General features: G+C 43.3%; 1 protein-coding gene across 16 annotated transcripts in view; it reads right to left on the minus strand.

Moving 5' to 3' along the window:
• The window catches only part of ITPR2 (inositol 1,4,5-trisphosphate receptor type 2), a 337,706-nt gene that overhangs the window by 96,506 nt on the left and 224,617 nt on the right, over window positions 1-16,583 (minus strand). For all 16 annotated transcript variants that reach the window (XM_065569077.1, XM_065569053.1, XM_065569071.1 and 13 more), the window contains one exon: window positions 395-503. In XM_065569077.1, coding sequence (XP_065425149.1) covers window positions 395-503 — 109 coding nt within the window. The remainder of the gene's footprint in view (window positions 1-394; window positions 504-16,583) is intronic.

A 16,583-nucleotide genomic window follows, 5' to 3' on the forward strand; every position in this document is an offset into this window, starting at 1 on the left:
CCTTGAAGACCGCTCAACTGCTTTGGTAGTGAAAGGTCTGTAAAGCCAAGAATCCTTTCCATGAGTTTTGAGGGACACCAGGACAGTGTGGAGAATTTCGGTGCTTTGCTCTGGCTACTGGCTGCAGATTTTCTGGCATACGCTTACACACAGCCAGTCTGAATTTGGATTGAGCTGTGTATTTATTTTTTATACTTTTGGATTGCCAAACACAAGCCAACTGTCTGACACAGGTGCATGCAATTTAACACAGTTTAGCGCTGCTCCTCTCCCAACAGGTCAATAGTTGTTTGAACTATTTACTGACTAAATCCCCTTAGCATTTACCATGCACCTGAGTAGAAAATAGGGTGACATATATTTTATTTTTCTTAAATGATTGCTGTTGATTTACCTCCCACTTGTGCAGTTTTGCTGTAGCTGCCGGACAGAGGCCCATTCATACCACTTCCATAGTCTCCTTTAAAGTAACGATTTAGAAGTATTTTCCTTAGAGTGTTGCCCTTTAGGAGAAGGATGAAAAATAGCATGAGACGTTACAGGAGCTGCCAATTTCTGCTTTCTGGAAAACAAGCTGTTTGCCACAGTAATATTCTACTAACTCAGTTTTAGATAAACAGCAAATATATAAATGGGGATGGTAGCTGAGAGAAGTATGGTTTTACCTAATAAATCTCATGGCAAATTTTCTAAGCTGCTTTTCAATATATTTATTTTTTAAAAACTCAAAATAGATCAAGGGTTTTAAAAAATATTTTAATCATGGTCTTTAAGGCCTATATTTTTCACTTGGATCCATAAAGACAGATACGTGTTCTTCCTTTCTCTTTGTCCTACCTAGCATGGACTGTGCTGTCTCCTACCCCTCCGTGCTTGAGTCATCTTATATTACTCAGATTGTCTGACACTGTATATCCCAGCTGTATGAACTCAGACTATTACCTAGAGCAGTTACCAAACTTTTTAATAAGGCAACCCGCCAACTACATTTGGTCTTGTTTTGCAACCCAACATTACATAGATGCACCCTCCACCCCAGCACCACAACCCTAATCCCGGTCCAGTGCAGAGGGGAGGCACTGGAATGTGGGAAGAGAGTAAGAGAATGAGCCCACCCTCGCAGTGACTGCTCCTGTCCCATGGAGCTGGGTCTGACTCCCCGCTCTGGGCATTGCCTGGAACACAGAGGCACAGTGCCACTCTGGTCTGGCCACCCCTCCATCATGACAGAGGGGTGACCGGGCCAAATTTGAATGAGTGGCATTGTGATCTGGTGCCTGATTGGGACATATGGTTTGGGAAACATTAAAATAAGTAAAACAATGTATTCATGTCTGCATATCGGTGATAACAGAATTTTCTAAAGTCTTCATGATCCCTCACTAACTTCAAGCACTGAGCAGCTGATCTTCCACACACCATCCATCCATCGCCTCGCTGTTTGTACCCTACTATAAATGACCCTTCACCATTCCTTTCAGAATAACGTTCTCAAAGTTATTTCCATCTCTACGCCTAATGCAACCAAGTATACATCTGTTGATTTCCGACATCAGGGTCTGCTTCTCTCCCATAATATTTACAACATAGGCATTTGTCTTTTTTCAATCCAGGAGATACGCATGATTCTTTGCCAGTACCACATGTCAAAAGCTTCAATTTTTTTTCTTGTCAGCAGCATTAACTTCCTAGGATTCACATCCCCATAAAAAAATAGGTTTTTCACCAGTCACACCGTCAGACATTTTGAGATGCCATGGTTTTTCCCCACAGTTTCTTCCTCTGAAACAGCTTTCTTGGCTGGATATATATGACCTCAGATAATTTAATTAATCTACTTCCTCCACAGCTTGTCCATTAATTGTGATACCTATTTGCATCATGTTTCTGTAGTCATGTTAATGTACAGACATTTTCTTTTCATCGCATTTAGGAATAGTCCATATTCCTCATTAACTGTTTTTACAAACTCCAGCATTTGTTGCATTGCTTTGGTGGTTGTAGCAAAGAGCATCAGGTCCTCAGCATATCTGAGGTTAGCTAAGAGGTGTCTACCAATGGTGATCCCAGCTCCTTCCACTTTGTCAAAATCTCACAATAAATCCTGCATATAAGTTAAAAAGCTGTGGAGACAAAATAAACCTATCTCACACACTGCACAATGGAAAGCCACTCACTATCGCAGACTTCTGTTCATGCAACTGCCTGTTGTTTTTGGTAGCTACTTGTGATGAGTTCAGTGAGAATCTCCATGTCTGCAAGTATCTTCCAAAGATGGCTGTGCTGAATGATATCAACAGCTTTTGAAAGTCAATGAAGCACAAGATCAATGGTTGAATGTACTCTCTGCATTCTTAGTGATGTAACAAATATTCATGATTTGGTCACATGTGCCTAAGCCTTCTCTGAAACCGACTTGTTTTGGTTGTAGTTCTGCTTCTATCCTTTGTTTCATATGATCCCGGATTAATGGAGAAGGTGTTTGAGCTGGCAATTAAATGATAAAGAATGAAGGAAGATGGCTTGGAGACAGAGGAATGCAGGAAAGAACATAAGGAACTGAACAGGGATTCAAAGGCAGACTAAATGAGACGAGTGACTATACAAGAGCAAAATGTATGGGACTTGAGAATTATAAAGAGAGTAATAATATAAAAACTATGCTCACTGTGGTCAGATTTTTTACCACATGGTTTTCCCCCTCTAACAAACATAATAAAAGATCACGATGGCTAAGTCCTCATGGAGGGGGACGATAATAAACTCAGGTGGACAGACTACCGTGCCAATCTGTATGCCTCACCACAGCCACTCATAATAAAGGACGACAAAAAGAGTACAGAGCTAGAGTCATCAATCCTGTGTCCAAGGGTAGACAACGTGTCTGCAGAATTGTTAAAAGCAATTGGCTAACACAGTACTGATCTTACATGGAAAATTTGTAATGATGTATGAATGACTAGAAATTTATGGGAGGGCTTGAAGAAGAGAATTTTTCTGCCCTGACCAAAGAAGTGAGACATAACAGAGTGTAGTAACTATTACACCTATTATCCTGATATCATATGTTAGCAAAGGTCGGGTCTACGTAATCCAGGATCGCATAAAACAGGGTTTGGCAACCTATGGCATGCGTGCCAAAGGCGGGACGCGAGCTGATTTACCATGGCACGCTGCTGCCGGCCTGGGGTCCCTGCTGCCGGCCCCGCTCAGCCAGCTGCCGGCCTGGATGGATGGAACCCCGGGCCGGCAGGGGCTGAGCGGGGCCGGCAGATGGGACCCCAGACCGGCTAATGGGCTGAGCTGCTCAGCCCGCTGCCGGCCTGGGGCCCCAGCTGCTGGCCCCGCTGCCAGTCTGAGGTTCCGTCCACCGGCCCCTGTAAATGTAAAATGTATTACTAGCACGCGAAACCTTAAATTACTGCGAATAAATGAAGACTTGGCATACCACTTCTGAAAGGTTGCCAACCCCTGGCATAAAACAATGGATTGAGGCAGAACTACCTCCAGAAGAAGCTGGGAAACACCGTTCTCTAGAATATTCCTCCCCAGAGTTCCATGTTGTGTGTGTGAGATTGATATAAAACCTTTTTCATCATTTGTATTAACCAATTAGAGGAAGCTCATTGTATCTGAAGTATCAAAAAAGAGAGGTGTAACAAAGAACTAGATAATTAAGCTGTCACAAAAGTATTCCTGTACCTCCTTGTCCCTCCACTTCTAAATATAAAGCAATAATCAAGCATTATACTCTATTTCTTTCCTCCCATTTTGTATCACAAAATGTTCTACAAAACATGACATGAGGAATTAAAAATGGGGATGCAGGCATTGTCTTCGTCACTGCATTTCAGCAGGCATTTTCATCTTGCCTTCATCCTCCCAAAAAACACTTTCAGACAAAACTAAGCTCTTAATGAGACAGTAGTTATTATGACAGGTGCTGATGTAATCCACATTTGGTTTAGTTAACCAAGGAAGCAAGTCAGTGTTTCCAAGAATTGGCATACAAAGAGAGTCTATTCTCACTGCATACTATTAAATTTTACAAATTCTTCTCCATGCCTTCTGGTGCAAACCAGTTTTTGAAAACCAGTGAAACAGGAAATGGCCTTCAGGACCTGCATAGCAATGGGACAGTAGACTTTCCAGTTGACAATTCTCCTGTGATTACTCTGGTAGGCAGAAAGGGGGCAAGTGAATTTCACCAATATCTCCAGAATGGCTGGGAAGCCCCAACTCAATGTTTCTGTTATCTCAGCAATATTTCTAACAGTAATCACAGGACTCTGCAGGACTTCATTTCTATACACATCACAGACACAATGGACTTGTTAGAACCAATCAAGTACCAACATTTAACATTCTATACATGTAGCCAGCCTACACAAAACAATAGCTATTTCCTAGTCCGTAGGGTCTGAATTTCTCATTTTATAAGCAAAGCTTTACACAGAGGTAGTAAAAAAAGTGTCCTCTTTCATTCCGATTATCTTCAGCTACTCACAGACACTCCAGGTTCCCATCTCCACAGACTGGGACTTGTTCCAGAATGGGCAATACATTTGAGAATGTTTAACGGCCATACAGTGGAAAAGGACAGTGTCAGGTCACTTGACTAACTACTTGTCTTGGGGCAACATCCTAGACAGCAACTCATACAATGGACTTACAACTAATAACGTGCCATGGTAAGTGAATCCAAAAGTCACAGTGCAGTCATGGGAAAGAATGCCAAAAGGCATTGATATATAGTTTTAAAAAAAAAATGTCAAAAGTCATGTGTTTCATTATTCAATCAAAACATCCTCACTCTAAAACAAAAACTGTTTAAGCCCATGTAATAACATTTAACTAATAATTCAGAATGATTTACAACTGCAGTCCTATTGCTCAGGAGATAGCAACTGCTGCCTCTTCTTCATCCTCTCTTACCTGTCTTGTCCTCTACAAAGACAGCAGTAGAGCAATGCTATGGAGACACTTCTGAAAGCAGCTCTGCAGCGGTCACATTCTGGGGTGCAATCCAGACCAGTGAGGGGTTGTCACCTCCTGCCCTGTAACCTTGGGTGCCTCACAATGCTTTGCTGGTATAGCTCCCAACCTGGGCCACTCACATGCAGGTCACACCTTGCTTGTCTGTGTATAGTTACAGCCCTGGTCCAGCAGCTCTGACCTCCCGCAGCCAGTCAGCAACACTCCAGTCAGACTCTGGCTTCCACCAGCCTTAGTTACTACTTGAAGGGTGACCCCAATGCACCCCCAGTCCCAAATTTTTCCAAAATGTGTGTCCAGTCCTCTCGCGGAGGGTTCAGATACTAAGATCCATTGCCACTGTAAGGAGTCAATATTCAACAATTTGCTACTTTAAACTGAACTGTTTGGTAACTCCAGTTAAACAGCACTGAATTGGTATATAATTAAGAGTAATACAATTTATTAACAAAAGAAGAGGATTTTAAGTGAATCCAAGTATAAGCGATAAAGCAAATAAAAGTGGAAAGACACACCTAGAAGTTTAAAACTTAATCTGTCAAGTTTCAGTTCAAAGTTTTGATAAAGATGGCCTTTCTCACCCCCAGTCTTCCAGCAAGATGGGGCCTGACCTTTGCTTGGTCAGGATCTCTCCCAGAGTTCCAAAGGTGCTGGTGCCTTTGTCATCTTAGTTGAAAGAGAGAGAATTTCTCTCTCTTTCTTTTATACTCTAGTGAACCTTTGACATGGATTGTTCTGAGGGTTACCCTTCAACAGGGCCGGCTCCAGGCACCAGCCCACCAAGCATGTGCTTGGGGTGGCGCCTGGAGGGGGGCGGCGCGGTGGGGCGCTCCTGCCCGAGAGCGGGGCCGCGACTGGGCTCGCCCACCCTCCCCGCGGCGCTCCGGCCACCGGGGGCTCTCCGCCCTCCCCTCGGCACTCTGGCCGCCAGGGAGAGCAGAGAGCCGCGGCGGGCTCGCCACCCTCCCCCCGGTGCTCTGGCCGCCGGGGAGAGCGGAGAGCCTCGGCCGGGCTCTCAGCCCTCCTCCCGGCGCTCTGGCCGCCGGGGACAGCGGCCCTCCTCCCGGCGCTCTGGCCGCTGGGGACAGCGGCCCTCCTCCCGGCGCTCTGGCCGCTGGGGACAGCGGCCCTCCTCCCGGCGCTCTGGCCGCTGGGGACAGCGGCCCTCCTCCCGGCGCTCTGGCCGCCGGGAAGAGCGGGGAGCCCCGGCTGGGCTCTCTGCCCTCCTCCCGGCGTTCTGGCCGCTGGGGACAGCGGCCCTCCTCCCGGCGCTCTGGCCGCCGGGAAGAGCAGGGAGCCCCGGTCGGGCTCCCCGCCCTGCTCCCGGCGCTCTGGCCGCTGGGGAGAGCGGAGAGCTCCAGCCGGGTTCCCCGGCCGGGCTCCCCGCCCTCCCCCCGGCGCTCCAGCCGGTCAGAGATTGCTCGGCACCCTCCCCTGCCGCGCTGGGGGGCGGGGCGGGGGCGGAGGGTGGCTTTTTTGCCTAGGGTGGCAAAAAAGCCAGAGCCGGCCCTGCCCTTCAAAGTAACGTTTATTCAAGTAATAGAGGAGGCGACAGAGTCTGGTGATGAAGGAGGCTCCATGCTCTTTCTTTCCCCACTTGTGTTTGTTGAAATCCAAATTGTCCTTTTTCCTGCCATCTCCTGCCCATACTGTCTCAAGGACCCTTTTTACTACTTATACACAAATTGAGATAAACACATTCCTTTGTTTACGACAGATCTGTTTAACATCACCCCCGACATACCTGGTTCACACACACTTTAGTTAGAATTCCAGCATATATTCATAACTCTTAATACCCATTGCATACATACATCTTGCAAGAATATTAATGATCAGTGCGTTATTAGTCTTCAGATGATACCTCACAAAGCATATCTTGTATGAAGATTATTACAACAGTGTGTATACAGGGGTACTTGGTGTCACAGTAACTCCAAGACTTCCCTCCCCCGCAAAATCACAGATATCACAGAATCCTGGACACCACTTCTTATGACAAACTACTAGCTTTAATTATTAGCGTCCCTGCTCTCTGGCGCTCTCTCGCTCCCTCTCTCTCAGACTCCCACAAAGCTCAGGCTTTGAGTTGGCAGCTCTCACGGTTCTCAAAATGTCAAAAGTCAAGGACATTTTTGTTTGAAAAGAAAGATGACCATGGAATCCCTCGTTTCCGTGACAGCTGTGACAAAAATGCAGCCTCGAGCTTGTCCCATATGATTGCAATCTTGAGATCTTCAGCCTCCACATGAGTTTCACCTACCTCATTTCTGACCTTTAACAGTCACGTGACTCTCCCATGCCATCCATTCTGTTATGAAATAAGCTGCCAGTGCAAAGAGCAAGCACTGTTTCTCTGCAGTGTAGCAATATTGACTGGGCCTGGGGAACTCTGAGATTTGCAAAATTCCAAGAATGCCCCTAAGCCCCCACAGCTTCATTCTATGGGGCACCATTTTAGAAATTGCTGAAAAGCCCCTGCTCCCAGCAAAAGTGCTGCACACTATGGAATAGGTAACTGGACAATCCCAGGATGCGCTGGGACAGCCCTGGTTGTATAGTGGGCTTTTGTAGACAGACTAAAATGGGTCAGTCAAAACCAGGGATGTCATGTGGATGCAGAAAGCTAAGGAAGCTAACGAGACAACCAACCATTTTATGCAATCAATGTCCCTGTAACAGTTTCCTTGCTCAGTACCAAAGCAGACTGAAAACACACAATCACCAATGCCATTTAGATTAGCAGTCTGCAACAAACATTACCACAACTTCTAATATAGGCACACAGTCCAAAAACAGCAGATAGTGCAGTGATATCTTCACATTATTGTATTTCTTCACACTTTGGACCCAAATCCTGCCTAACTGATTCTCCCTCCTGCTGGTTACAATGGAATTTATTCTGTAGCTTTTATTAATACATGGAAGTGGTATATAAACAGAACTCAGCTGACTCCTCACTTCTTATGTAATGAATAGCTAAAATAGGCTGATCACAGCTTTGAAGAAACGCAATAAAACATAACAGTCCTATTGTTATCCATGAATGCCCCTGCATTGTCTCTAACAAAAGCTACTGAAGGGAAAAGGCATGAGGACACAAGACCGCAACAACAATTTACAAATATTTCTTTACTGGAGCTCGAAATAGCCATTGACTGACGGAAAAATATTTCCAAAAGGGAAAAATGGATTCAATAGAAGCAAGTAGGTACAAATTTTATTTTTCTCAGTCCATATTTCATTATGCTTCTCATTACTGTTGTAAAAGGGAATAGTTAACCCTGTAAGCCTAATTTTTTAATTGCTTTCCTACTAAAGTCTGGCTAAAACAAGATGGTTGAGTGAACCCTATACATTTTCCGCCATTCCTTCACTGTAGTAATTGTAGGCAAGATGAGTGGCATAGCCTATTATTAAGGTTGCCCAACACCTCCCATTATAAGAAACAGTTTTCAATTGCTGATAGCTTTCCCCAACCATTCAATTTTCCATACTGGGTGTCTGCTGCAGGTGGAACGTTCTTTAGAAAACTTCAGCCAAAACACTCCAGTTGTGTCTGAGAACACAGTTAGTTGTTTTATCCATGTTAAAAAGTTCTGGTGGCCTTTTCTTTGAGAAGCTCTAGAACAGGGATTTGAAATGTGTGTGTGTGGGGGGGACGGACATGGCAGCAGAGAGGATGCTGTGCGTCAAAGAAGTGCCTTTTGCCTTCCCCATGAAAATCTGCCCACATTTGGTCAAGTTATAAACCTCTGGGCGGGGGAGGGTGGGAGAAGCGGAAGGAATCACAGTTTGCACATGCTCAGTAGAGACTTCTTAGATTTTAGTATTTAAATTCCCTAAAGATTCCATCCACACTGGGCATGTTCCAGCCCGAGGCTGAGCAGGACTTTCACTGCAATTGCAGAACTGGGCTTTTGCAGGCTGTGCTGAGTCTGGGACTGGGCACCTAAACTGGGAGCAGGAAAACTGTCTCTCCTGTGCTCTCAATGAAACTGCTCCCCCCTGCTGGGCCAGGGCTGTGCGGAGGAAGAAAATACCTGGTTTGAATGCAGAGTGGACAAGAGCTTGACTGGGAGAGGTGGAGGGGCAGAGGGAGTACATTAGAGCAGGAGCCTGGGAGGCATGATTCGGACTGGAGGCTGACAGAGGGGAGAGGGAAACTGGGACTAGCTGTTCTGCAGCGGGATTGGGACTGGCTGTAAAGGAGATTGGGACTGGGAGCTGGGGGAAGACTAGGACTTGCTGGGTTGGAAGCTGGAGAGGACAATGGTGTGGGGACTGGGCGTCACGGAGTCACACGCAGACCGAGACTGTATGAGGAGCTGGGGGGAGACTGGTACTGGAAGCCAATGCTGTGTGGGGAGGGGAGACAGATCTGATGAAGAGCTGAGGTAACGGGAAAAAACAGACTGAATGGGCAAATGGATTGGGACAAGGTGCCAGGAATGGGGAGGAGACACGGATTGGATGAGGAGCCCTGGAAGTAAGACTGGGAGTCAGTGGGGATGGGAAATGTTGAGCGGAGGGAATCAAACAAGGAGCTGGAGGGGGGAACTGGGACTGACAAGACTGGGCTTGGAATGAGAAGCTTGAGGAGTGGAAACCAGGACTGGCTAGTGAAGAAAATGGGACTGGGACAAGGAGTCAAGGATAGGGAAGAGGTTGGAAGGGATGGGGCAGAGCTGGGAGATGTTGGAAGGGAAAGGGCAGAAGGGGTCAAGCCTGTGGAAAATGGGCAGAAAAGACTATAGCACACTCCCCAAGATTCCTGAGTCCCATCATTCCTCTGCTGTCAGGAAATATCTGTGAACCCCCAATAAACTGTTCCATCCCCTTCTTATGTCCATCCATATATAGGATGGCAACCTACAACTACTCATCCAGTGTACAGGATGGTTCTGCTCTGGGGATGAATAAGGGATGAATAGTGAAAGAGGCTGTTGTCTGTTAGACCCTTGCAACACTTGTTCCAGAAATTGAAAGTTATGTAGTGAATGAAGCAGAGGATTGCTGGAAGAGAAAGAATGGTCTCATGGCTATGTTGTTAAATAAGGTCATGAACATCTGGATTCTATCCCTGCTTCTGCCACAGGGCTCCCCTGTGATGCTGGGCAAGTCACCTAAACCACACTTTTCACATGCGATCTAACTGCACATTCTGCATTTTCTGGATTCCTGACTTCAGACCCTGAGTCTTATTGCAGAAGTGCTGAGTGCTCTGTTCTTTGAACATATGAAGTGCTGTATATCACTAAGAACACTGAAAAAAATCAGGTCCTAAGTGTCTCAAATTGGGCATCCAAATTGGGATACTTCTGACCTTAAATCTCTGTGCCTCAGTTCTCCATCTGTAAAATGAGGAGAATACCACATTTTCACCTCACTGGGGTGTTGAGAAAATTAATTAATATTTATAAAGCACTCAGATACCATAGTGACAAACACCATAGAAAAGCCCATGAGGAAATTAACAATTCTGTCTTCAGAGCAGGGTTTGAATAATTTGCAGTAAATAAGACCTGGGGCCACACACTGAACAATGAGGAGAAAGCAAAGTATTGAACAATTGCTCATTAAGTGAGCAGCGACCATCCTGTGCACTGAATGAGGCAGGGGTCCTGTGGAAAAAAATACTTCATCATGTAAGGATTGTAACAATGTTTTCACACAAGGGGGCCAAATTAAGTTTGCACAGGCAGCCTTAAATCTGGCATCTCCTAACTTTTGAGCGATTGATTTTGCAGCCTAAATGTTTTTAACCATAGTTTTTGTGTATGTAATAACAGTAATATTTATATATATTTATCTTTCCCATTTCCCAACTTTCTCAAAGTTTTATAATTTTTCATTAAATTCAACACTCCTGTGAGGTAGCTAAGCACAATTACCTTCCCATTTCAGATATGGGTAAAGGCACAAAGGTGTCCAATAACATACAAGTAAATGGCACAGCCATGAATAGAATCTTTAAGTCCTAACCCTGGTCCCCTGATCTCCATCTGTAAAAACCAGTGGAAAAATTCTATCCTCGCTGTGTGATTCCAGCAAAACACAGATTCTGTTTTATAAACAAGATGTTTCCACCAGTAATAGACTGGGCGACACTGATACGTTTCCACTGATAATTAATGTATGATACCTGAAAGCTAACATTTGTGCACCTAGGCATTCATTCTCTATGGGGAGAGAGTGCTTTTAAAAATCAGATCATGTACATCTCAGGTCCAGTCCTGCCTCCATTAAAGCAAGGGCGTTATGGCAATGACTTCAGTAGAAGGAGCAGGCCTGTACTTTGCTTTGGCAAAAGTTTTTACATAACCATAAAAAGAACATCCAAAATATGCACCAGAATTTATTACACAGTTTCTCCTAGCATAGGAGAACTGGTGACCCACCCCTCTCAACTCTCTCTCATTAAGTAGGGATGCTCCATATTCTAAACATACTATTGTTTCAATTCTACACAAATCTAGTATTAAATCCCACTTGTCTTAATCCAATTTGCCTACATCAGAAATGTTAAATGATTAAAGCTGAGGTTACAGCTATTGTAGGGATGAGTGAATCAGTTTAGGTAAAATAAGAATCCAGAAACATGCCCTACCCCTTCTTTCAAAACTCAACCTGAATTCAAACCAAATTGCTGTGGTTTAAAAAAGTAATAGTTAACATTTCAATTTTATTATTGACGTATTTGTTCTTTGATTTTATTTGCCTCTACAATTCTGGGTACCAGTTAAGAAGGGAAACAGAAGTGCCAAAATATTGCAAAAACAAATGCTGCTGCCTGGGTACATCTAGTCTAGATAGACTAGGGAGCACTAGATGTGTTGCATAAAAACTGGTTCTTGCCTAGTATTAAGCCCAATTTTGCAGACCCAAGAAGCTCAGGAAAGTGCCTGAACTCTTGGAGTACTTATACAAACTAAACTAGGTGACACAAAAATATTAATATTAAAAATAAACTAAATTATAAAAAGAGTAATATGTCCAATATAAATATAGCAGCATAGGATATAAATTAAGGATAAGTGCACCTCAACATTGGGGCATTCAGATTTATTTGCGCCCAGTGCTGCAAATGGATCATTCAAAATAATAGACTGACTTTGTAGAGTCTAGATTTTTACTATTAGTCCATCAAATGTTATTGTTAATCATAGTTGCACATCCATTTGCTTGCATGATTACATTTATTTCTCTGTGAAATCATAACCCTTGCATATATAAAATAGGTCAATTTTTACACCTACACAATTTTTAAATATTTGCCATTTAGACACTAAAATACCAGGATGTACTGTAATAAGTTCATATTTGATGTTCTCCCAAGTTTTTAAATCACTGACAGAAAGCCATCTGAGATCTGATCAAGATTTATTCAGAGACACATTTGTGTCTGTAGCATCAATAATATACTGTAGAAACAGACTAGATCTGAAATGCATAATTTCTGAAGGCTAAAATCATCTAACTCGTACTGCAGGGGGTAAATTTTCGAAGTGATGCACAGGGAGTTTTCCACACAAATCCTATTATTTGTTAACAGGATTTGTGTGAGGAACTCACCATGCCCTGCTAGGAAAATTTACGCCTAAGTGCCCTGGCAATGTGAATGTTTACCAAAACACACACTTAATTTCCAGCTACATACTTATGAGCACTACTGTGCTTTGACATTTAAGGATAAAATTAGATAGGTAGCTTGGAAAAAATAACAGGAGTAGCTAAAAAGTGTTTTCATCACATTATTCTGTTTCAGTATATTGCTATTCGTTGAACTTCAATGCTAAAGTACTATAGATATTGGATCTACTAGATAATGGATGCTTAGCAGTGGGAGCTTCACAAGGCAGACAGTACTTATTGTTTACCCTACTTTGAATCAGATACATTATGATCTCCACCTGCTGATACTAATTGATTCAGAGGGCATCTTTGTGTGTCAATTTCACCCACTCACTAGCTCCACTGAGTTATATAACACCTCAGTTCCAATTTGCAGGAGTTGGTACAAACTTTCATCAGGATTGGTTTTCATGGGTTCTAATTCCCCAAATTTCATTCATTCCGCGAAAACTGCAAGTTTTGGTAACCCAGGCTTGCTTTTTCAAAGCACAGGCTCATTAACCCTCGCAAATGTTTCAGTGAACCTAGCACAAGCACTGGCTTTGTTCAGTAATTAAATACTAATTTTTTTCCTACTTTGGGGTTTCATTATGGGAGATTCATTCAGTTCTAACGGTTAATAGTTTCCCAAATATTTACAGAAGTACCTGGTTAATGGCGGTTATTTCAACTAGAGCAGCTCTATGCCATTTACAATGAGATACTAACTGGAGGACTAACCATCAAAAGTTCACTACACTGCAAAAGAATCTATTGGATAGACATTTGTTCTTAAGTCAGCACGGAGACCTTAAAGACATCTGTTTTTCTGTTAGTGAGTCTCCTTCCTACACATCACAAACCATTTAAAAAATATGTATATATGCAAATAGTCACAAAGATCCTGTCCACACTACAGTTTTTAGATCCTGGCTACATTTTTCAAAAGGACCAGATTTTCAAATGTTTTTAAGTGTCCAAAGATGCAGACAGATGCTTACTGGGATTTTCAGAAATGTCTATATCCCTAAATCCCACTGAAATCAAGCCACTTCCAAAAAGCCTTTTAGAGGCCTATCTACATCTTTAGGCATGTAAATGCTTTTAAAAGTCTGGTCCTAAGTGACTTAGAAGCATAAGTCCCCATTTATTTGAGTGCCTGAAGGACATGCACACAGAGCAATGCCAACAGAATGTACAGAAATGCACTCCGGGATGCTCTCAGATTACTAAAAGGGAGGATAACTGGCCAGAACCAGTTACATAAACATATTTAGAAGCCCCTGTCCATCCACACTATAAAAATAACTGTGCTGAAATGGTTAAAGGAAGCAAACTCATGCCAGTCTAGGCTTCTGGCTGGGATGGAACACCATAAATTGCCAGGGTTACTAACAGAATTCCAACCACATGGTATGTGTGCACATACCATGCTCGGCGCCAACCACGGTGGGTTAAAAATTGTAGTGTGGACAGAGCCTCAGAGCAATGCAGTACGCTGTAGGTAACGGATATTACGCTGCAGTACACTGCAGATACGGACACAATCTCACTGCCACTTCACTCCCTCTGCACTGCGCAGGCAGCACAAAGGAACCAGAGACTCATTAACTTACTACCAGGGGATAGGCAATTCCCCCCTGGAGTACAGCCAGCACCTATGCTGACCTCACTGCAGCCCTGAGCACAGGAAGCATATCTGGGTCAGAGAGGGGTGGGGAAGTAGGAGTGGCTAGACTGCAATGTGCTCACTGCTCTAACCTGCAGTTGGGGCTGGAGGCAGGCAGAGAATCAGGGAGCTGTACCGAGCTTCCAGATGGATACACCTCACTGTACCCGGCATAAGCTGGATACAGCACTAAATCTGGCCCATGGTCTTTAATAACTGTCATAGGTGTCAACTATGAGTTAAGACATTTAGAATTGGTGTCCTTGATTCATAGATTCTAGGACTGGAAGGGACCTCGAGAGGTCATCGAGTCCAGTCCCCTGCCCGCATGGCAGGACCAAATACCGTCTAGACCATATGAAGCAATGGTAGTTTGAACTTTCCTCCTGTAGTGCGCTTGGGTATGCATTATTGCCAGCTCTCAATTCTATTGCGAGTCTTGCAATATTGGTGTTTTGCTTAAAGTCCCAGCTTCTGGAGTTACGTGATTACATGAAAATCTCAGCTCTTACAACATGAAAAATAAAATCAAAGTTTCTAGCGCTCGTGGTTGCAGAGAAAAGCTTGAAAATATTAACCCTATGTGCTCAAAAACAAGAAGGCAAATAAAGAGAACTCAAAATGTATTCTTAAAAATCTCACTATTTTTAAGTCAATCTCGTGACTTTTGGCACCTGACGCATTATTTTGAATGCTGGAGATAGGCAATACTGAATATGAATTCAGGAACGTCCTGGATGAGTTATGTTGATCCTGTGCACTGCGAGAGGCTTGGATCCTCACTGGTGCATGACCTGGTCAGCAATCTGGCTCTTGTTCAAATCTTGGTACTGTATATGGACAGAAGGACACGTGGCTATAATTTCAAAGGCAGCAAAGCACCACTTCTCCTGCTCAAGAAGCAGTTCAGTAAATCATCACAGAGCCAACGATGGGGCCCAAACAACTGAGATTTAATGACATCCTAGAATTATGGGGTAAGACCATCCCATCAAGACCTAGAAGGTGGGGGGCCTTTTAGAAAGTGAGTATGAGACATCAGGAAAAGGAAGGAATTTAAACAAATTCACAGTTAACTTCCTTTTTGAGGTCTGGCCCCCTTTAGTTTCATGGCAGCTTGATGGGCTGCCATTTGGGAGACTAAGGTTAGGAAATATCTTAGACCGCTGTTCCTTATGATACGGGAAATACAAATTGCCATGGCTGCCCTCCAGGAGTGGGAGGCTGGCTGCTCTTCTAGAACCAGATGCTGGGAGATGCTGAAGTACCTCAACTTCCACTAAAATCAATGGTAGTAGAGCACTAGCAGGAGGCAATCTGAATGCCTTAGGATGTGACTTGACTTTTGCATTTGATTCACAAAGCTGCAATGATTTGGCATCGGTGCCTTCATTTCCTAGCACAGCAAAGGGCGCACGGTAACAGTGCTTCACATTCAAATGATGTAACATTTAGATTAAAGGCATTGTTACTAGCAAAAGTTCTTCATTGTGAGATCTTTGTGAAGCAGTTTTCATCCTCTGTTTCTAAGTTAGATTCCGATATTAGCTTCCTACTCTTGGATTCTAGCATTTCATCATTTTAAACAAATAAACCTAATAAAGTCTTTTGAAGTGTGTCATGGAAATAATTCTGACTCTCTGTGGCATAAATCCACAGCAGGTTTCATAAACCTTTTTATTAACTGGAGCTGTAGAATGAAACTGAGACATTTAACAAACATTTTGTTTTTAATATTATTCAGAGGTATATTGGCTGTCACACGAAGACTCAATAGTCTCTTAGATGTTGTGGTATTTCAGGAACAACAGCCATTTCTAAATGCCAGCTTTCATAGGCCGAGGAAAATCAGCCACTGAAGTTTTCTAGCTTGAACTAAAGAAATCAATGTCATTACCCCAAGAATTTGTTTTAAAATGTGGTTGAAATTAAACCAGCAGTTTTAAATGAGGGGTGTGGGGGGAGAAGAGAGATACATTTTCATCTGGCTGTATTAGCTTTTTGTATTCCCACAGCTAAAAGACAGATTCATGTTTATATAAAATTTAATATGCAAGCTGTTAGCCCATAATACTAAGCTTTCTCTTTTAGCATTTAATATTTGTTAAAACTGCTGAGTTATTTATGACAGAAATCAGACTGCTGCACATGTATGGTAGCTGTTCTACCAGAACACATTTTAATACACATTTGTTATGGAGCTGTTACTATTCAATACACAAATTCTTGCTGATTCCAAAGAGACATTGTACATTAGGATTGTTTCAGCGTATAGCCAAGAAACTGCACACCATTATAGCCTTCT

This window comes from Chrysemys picta, chromosome 1, assembly GCF_011386835.1.
Source record: "Chrysemys picta bellii isolate R12L10 chromosome 1, ASM1138683v2, whole genome shotgun sequence".
NCBI classification, from domain to species: domain Eukaryota; kingdom Metazoa; phylum Chordata; order Testudines; family Emydidae; genus Chrysemys; species Chrysemys picta.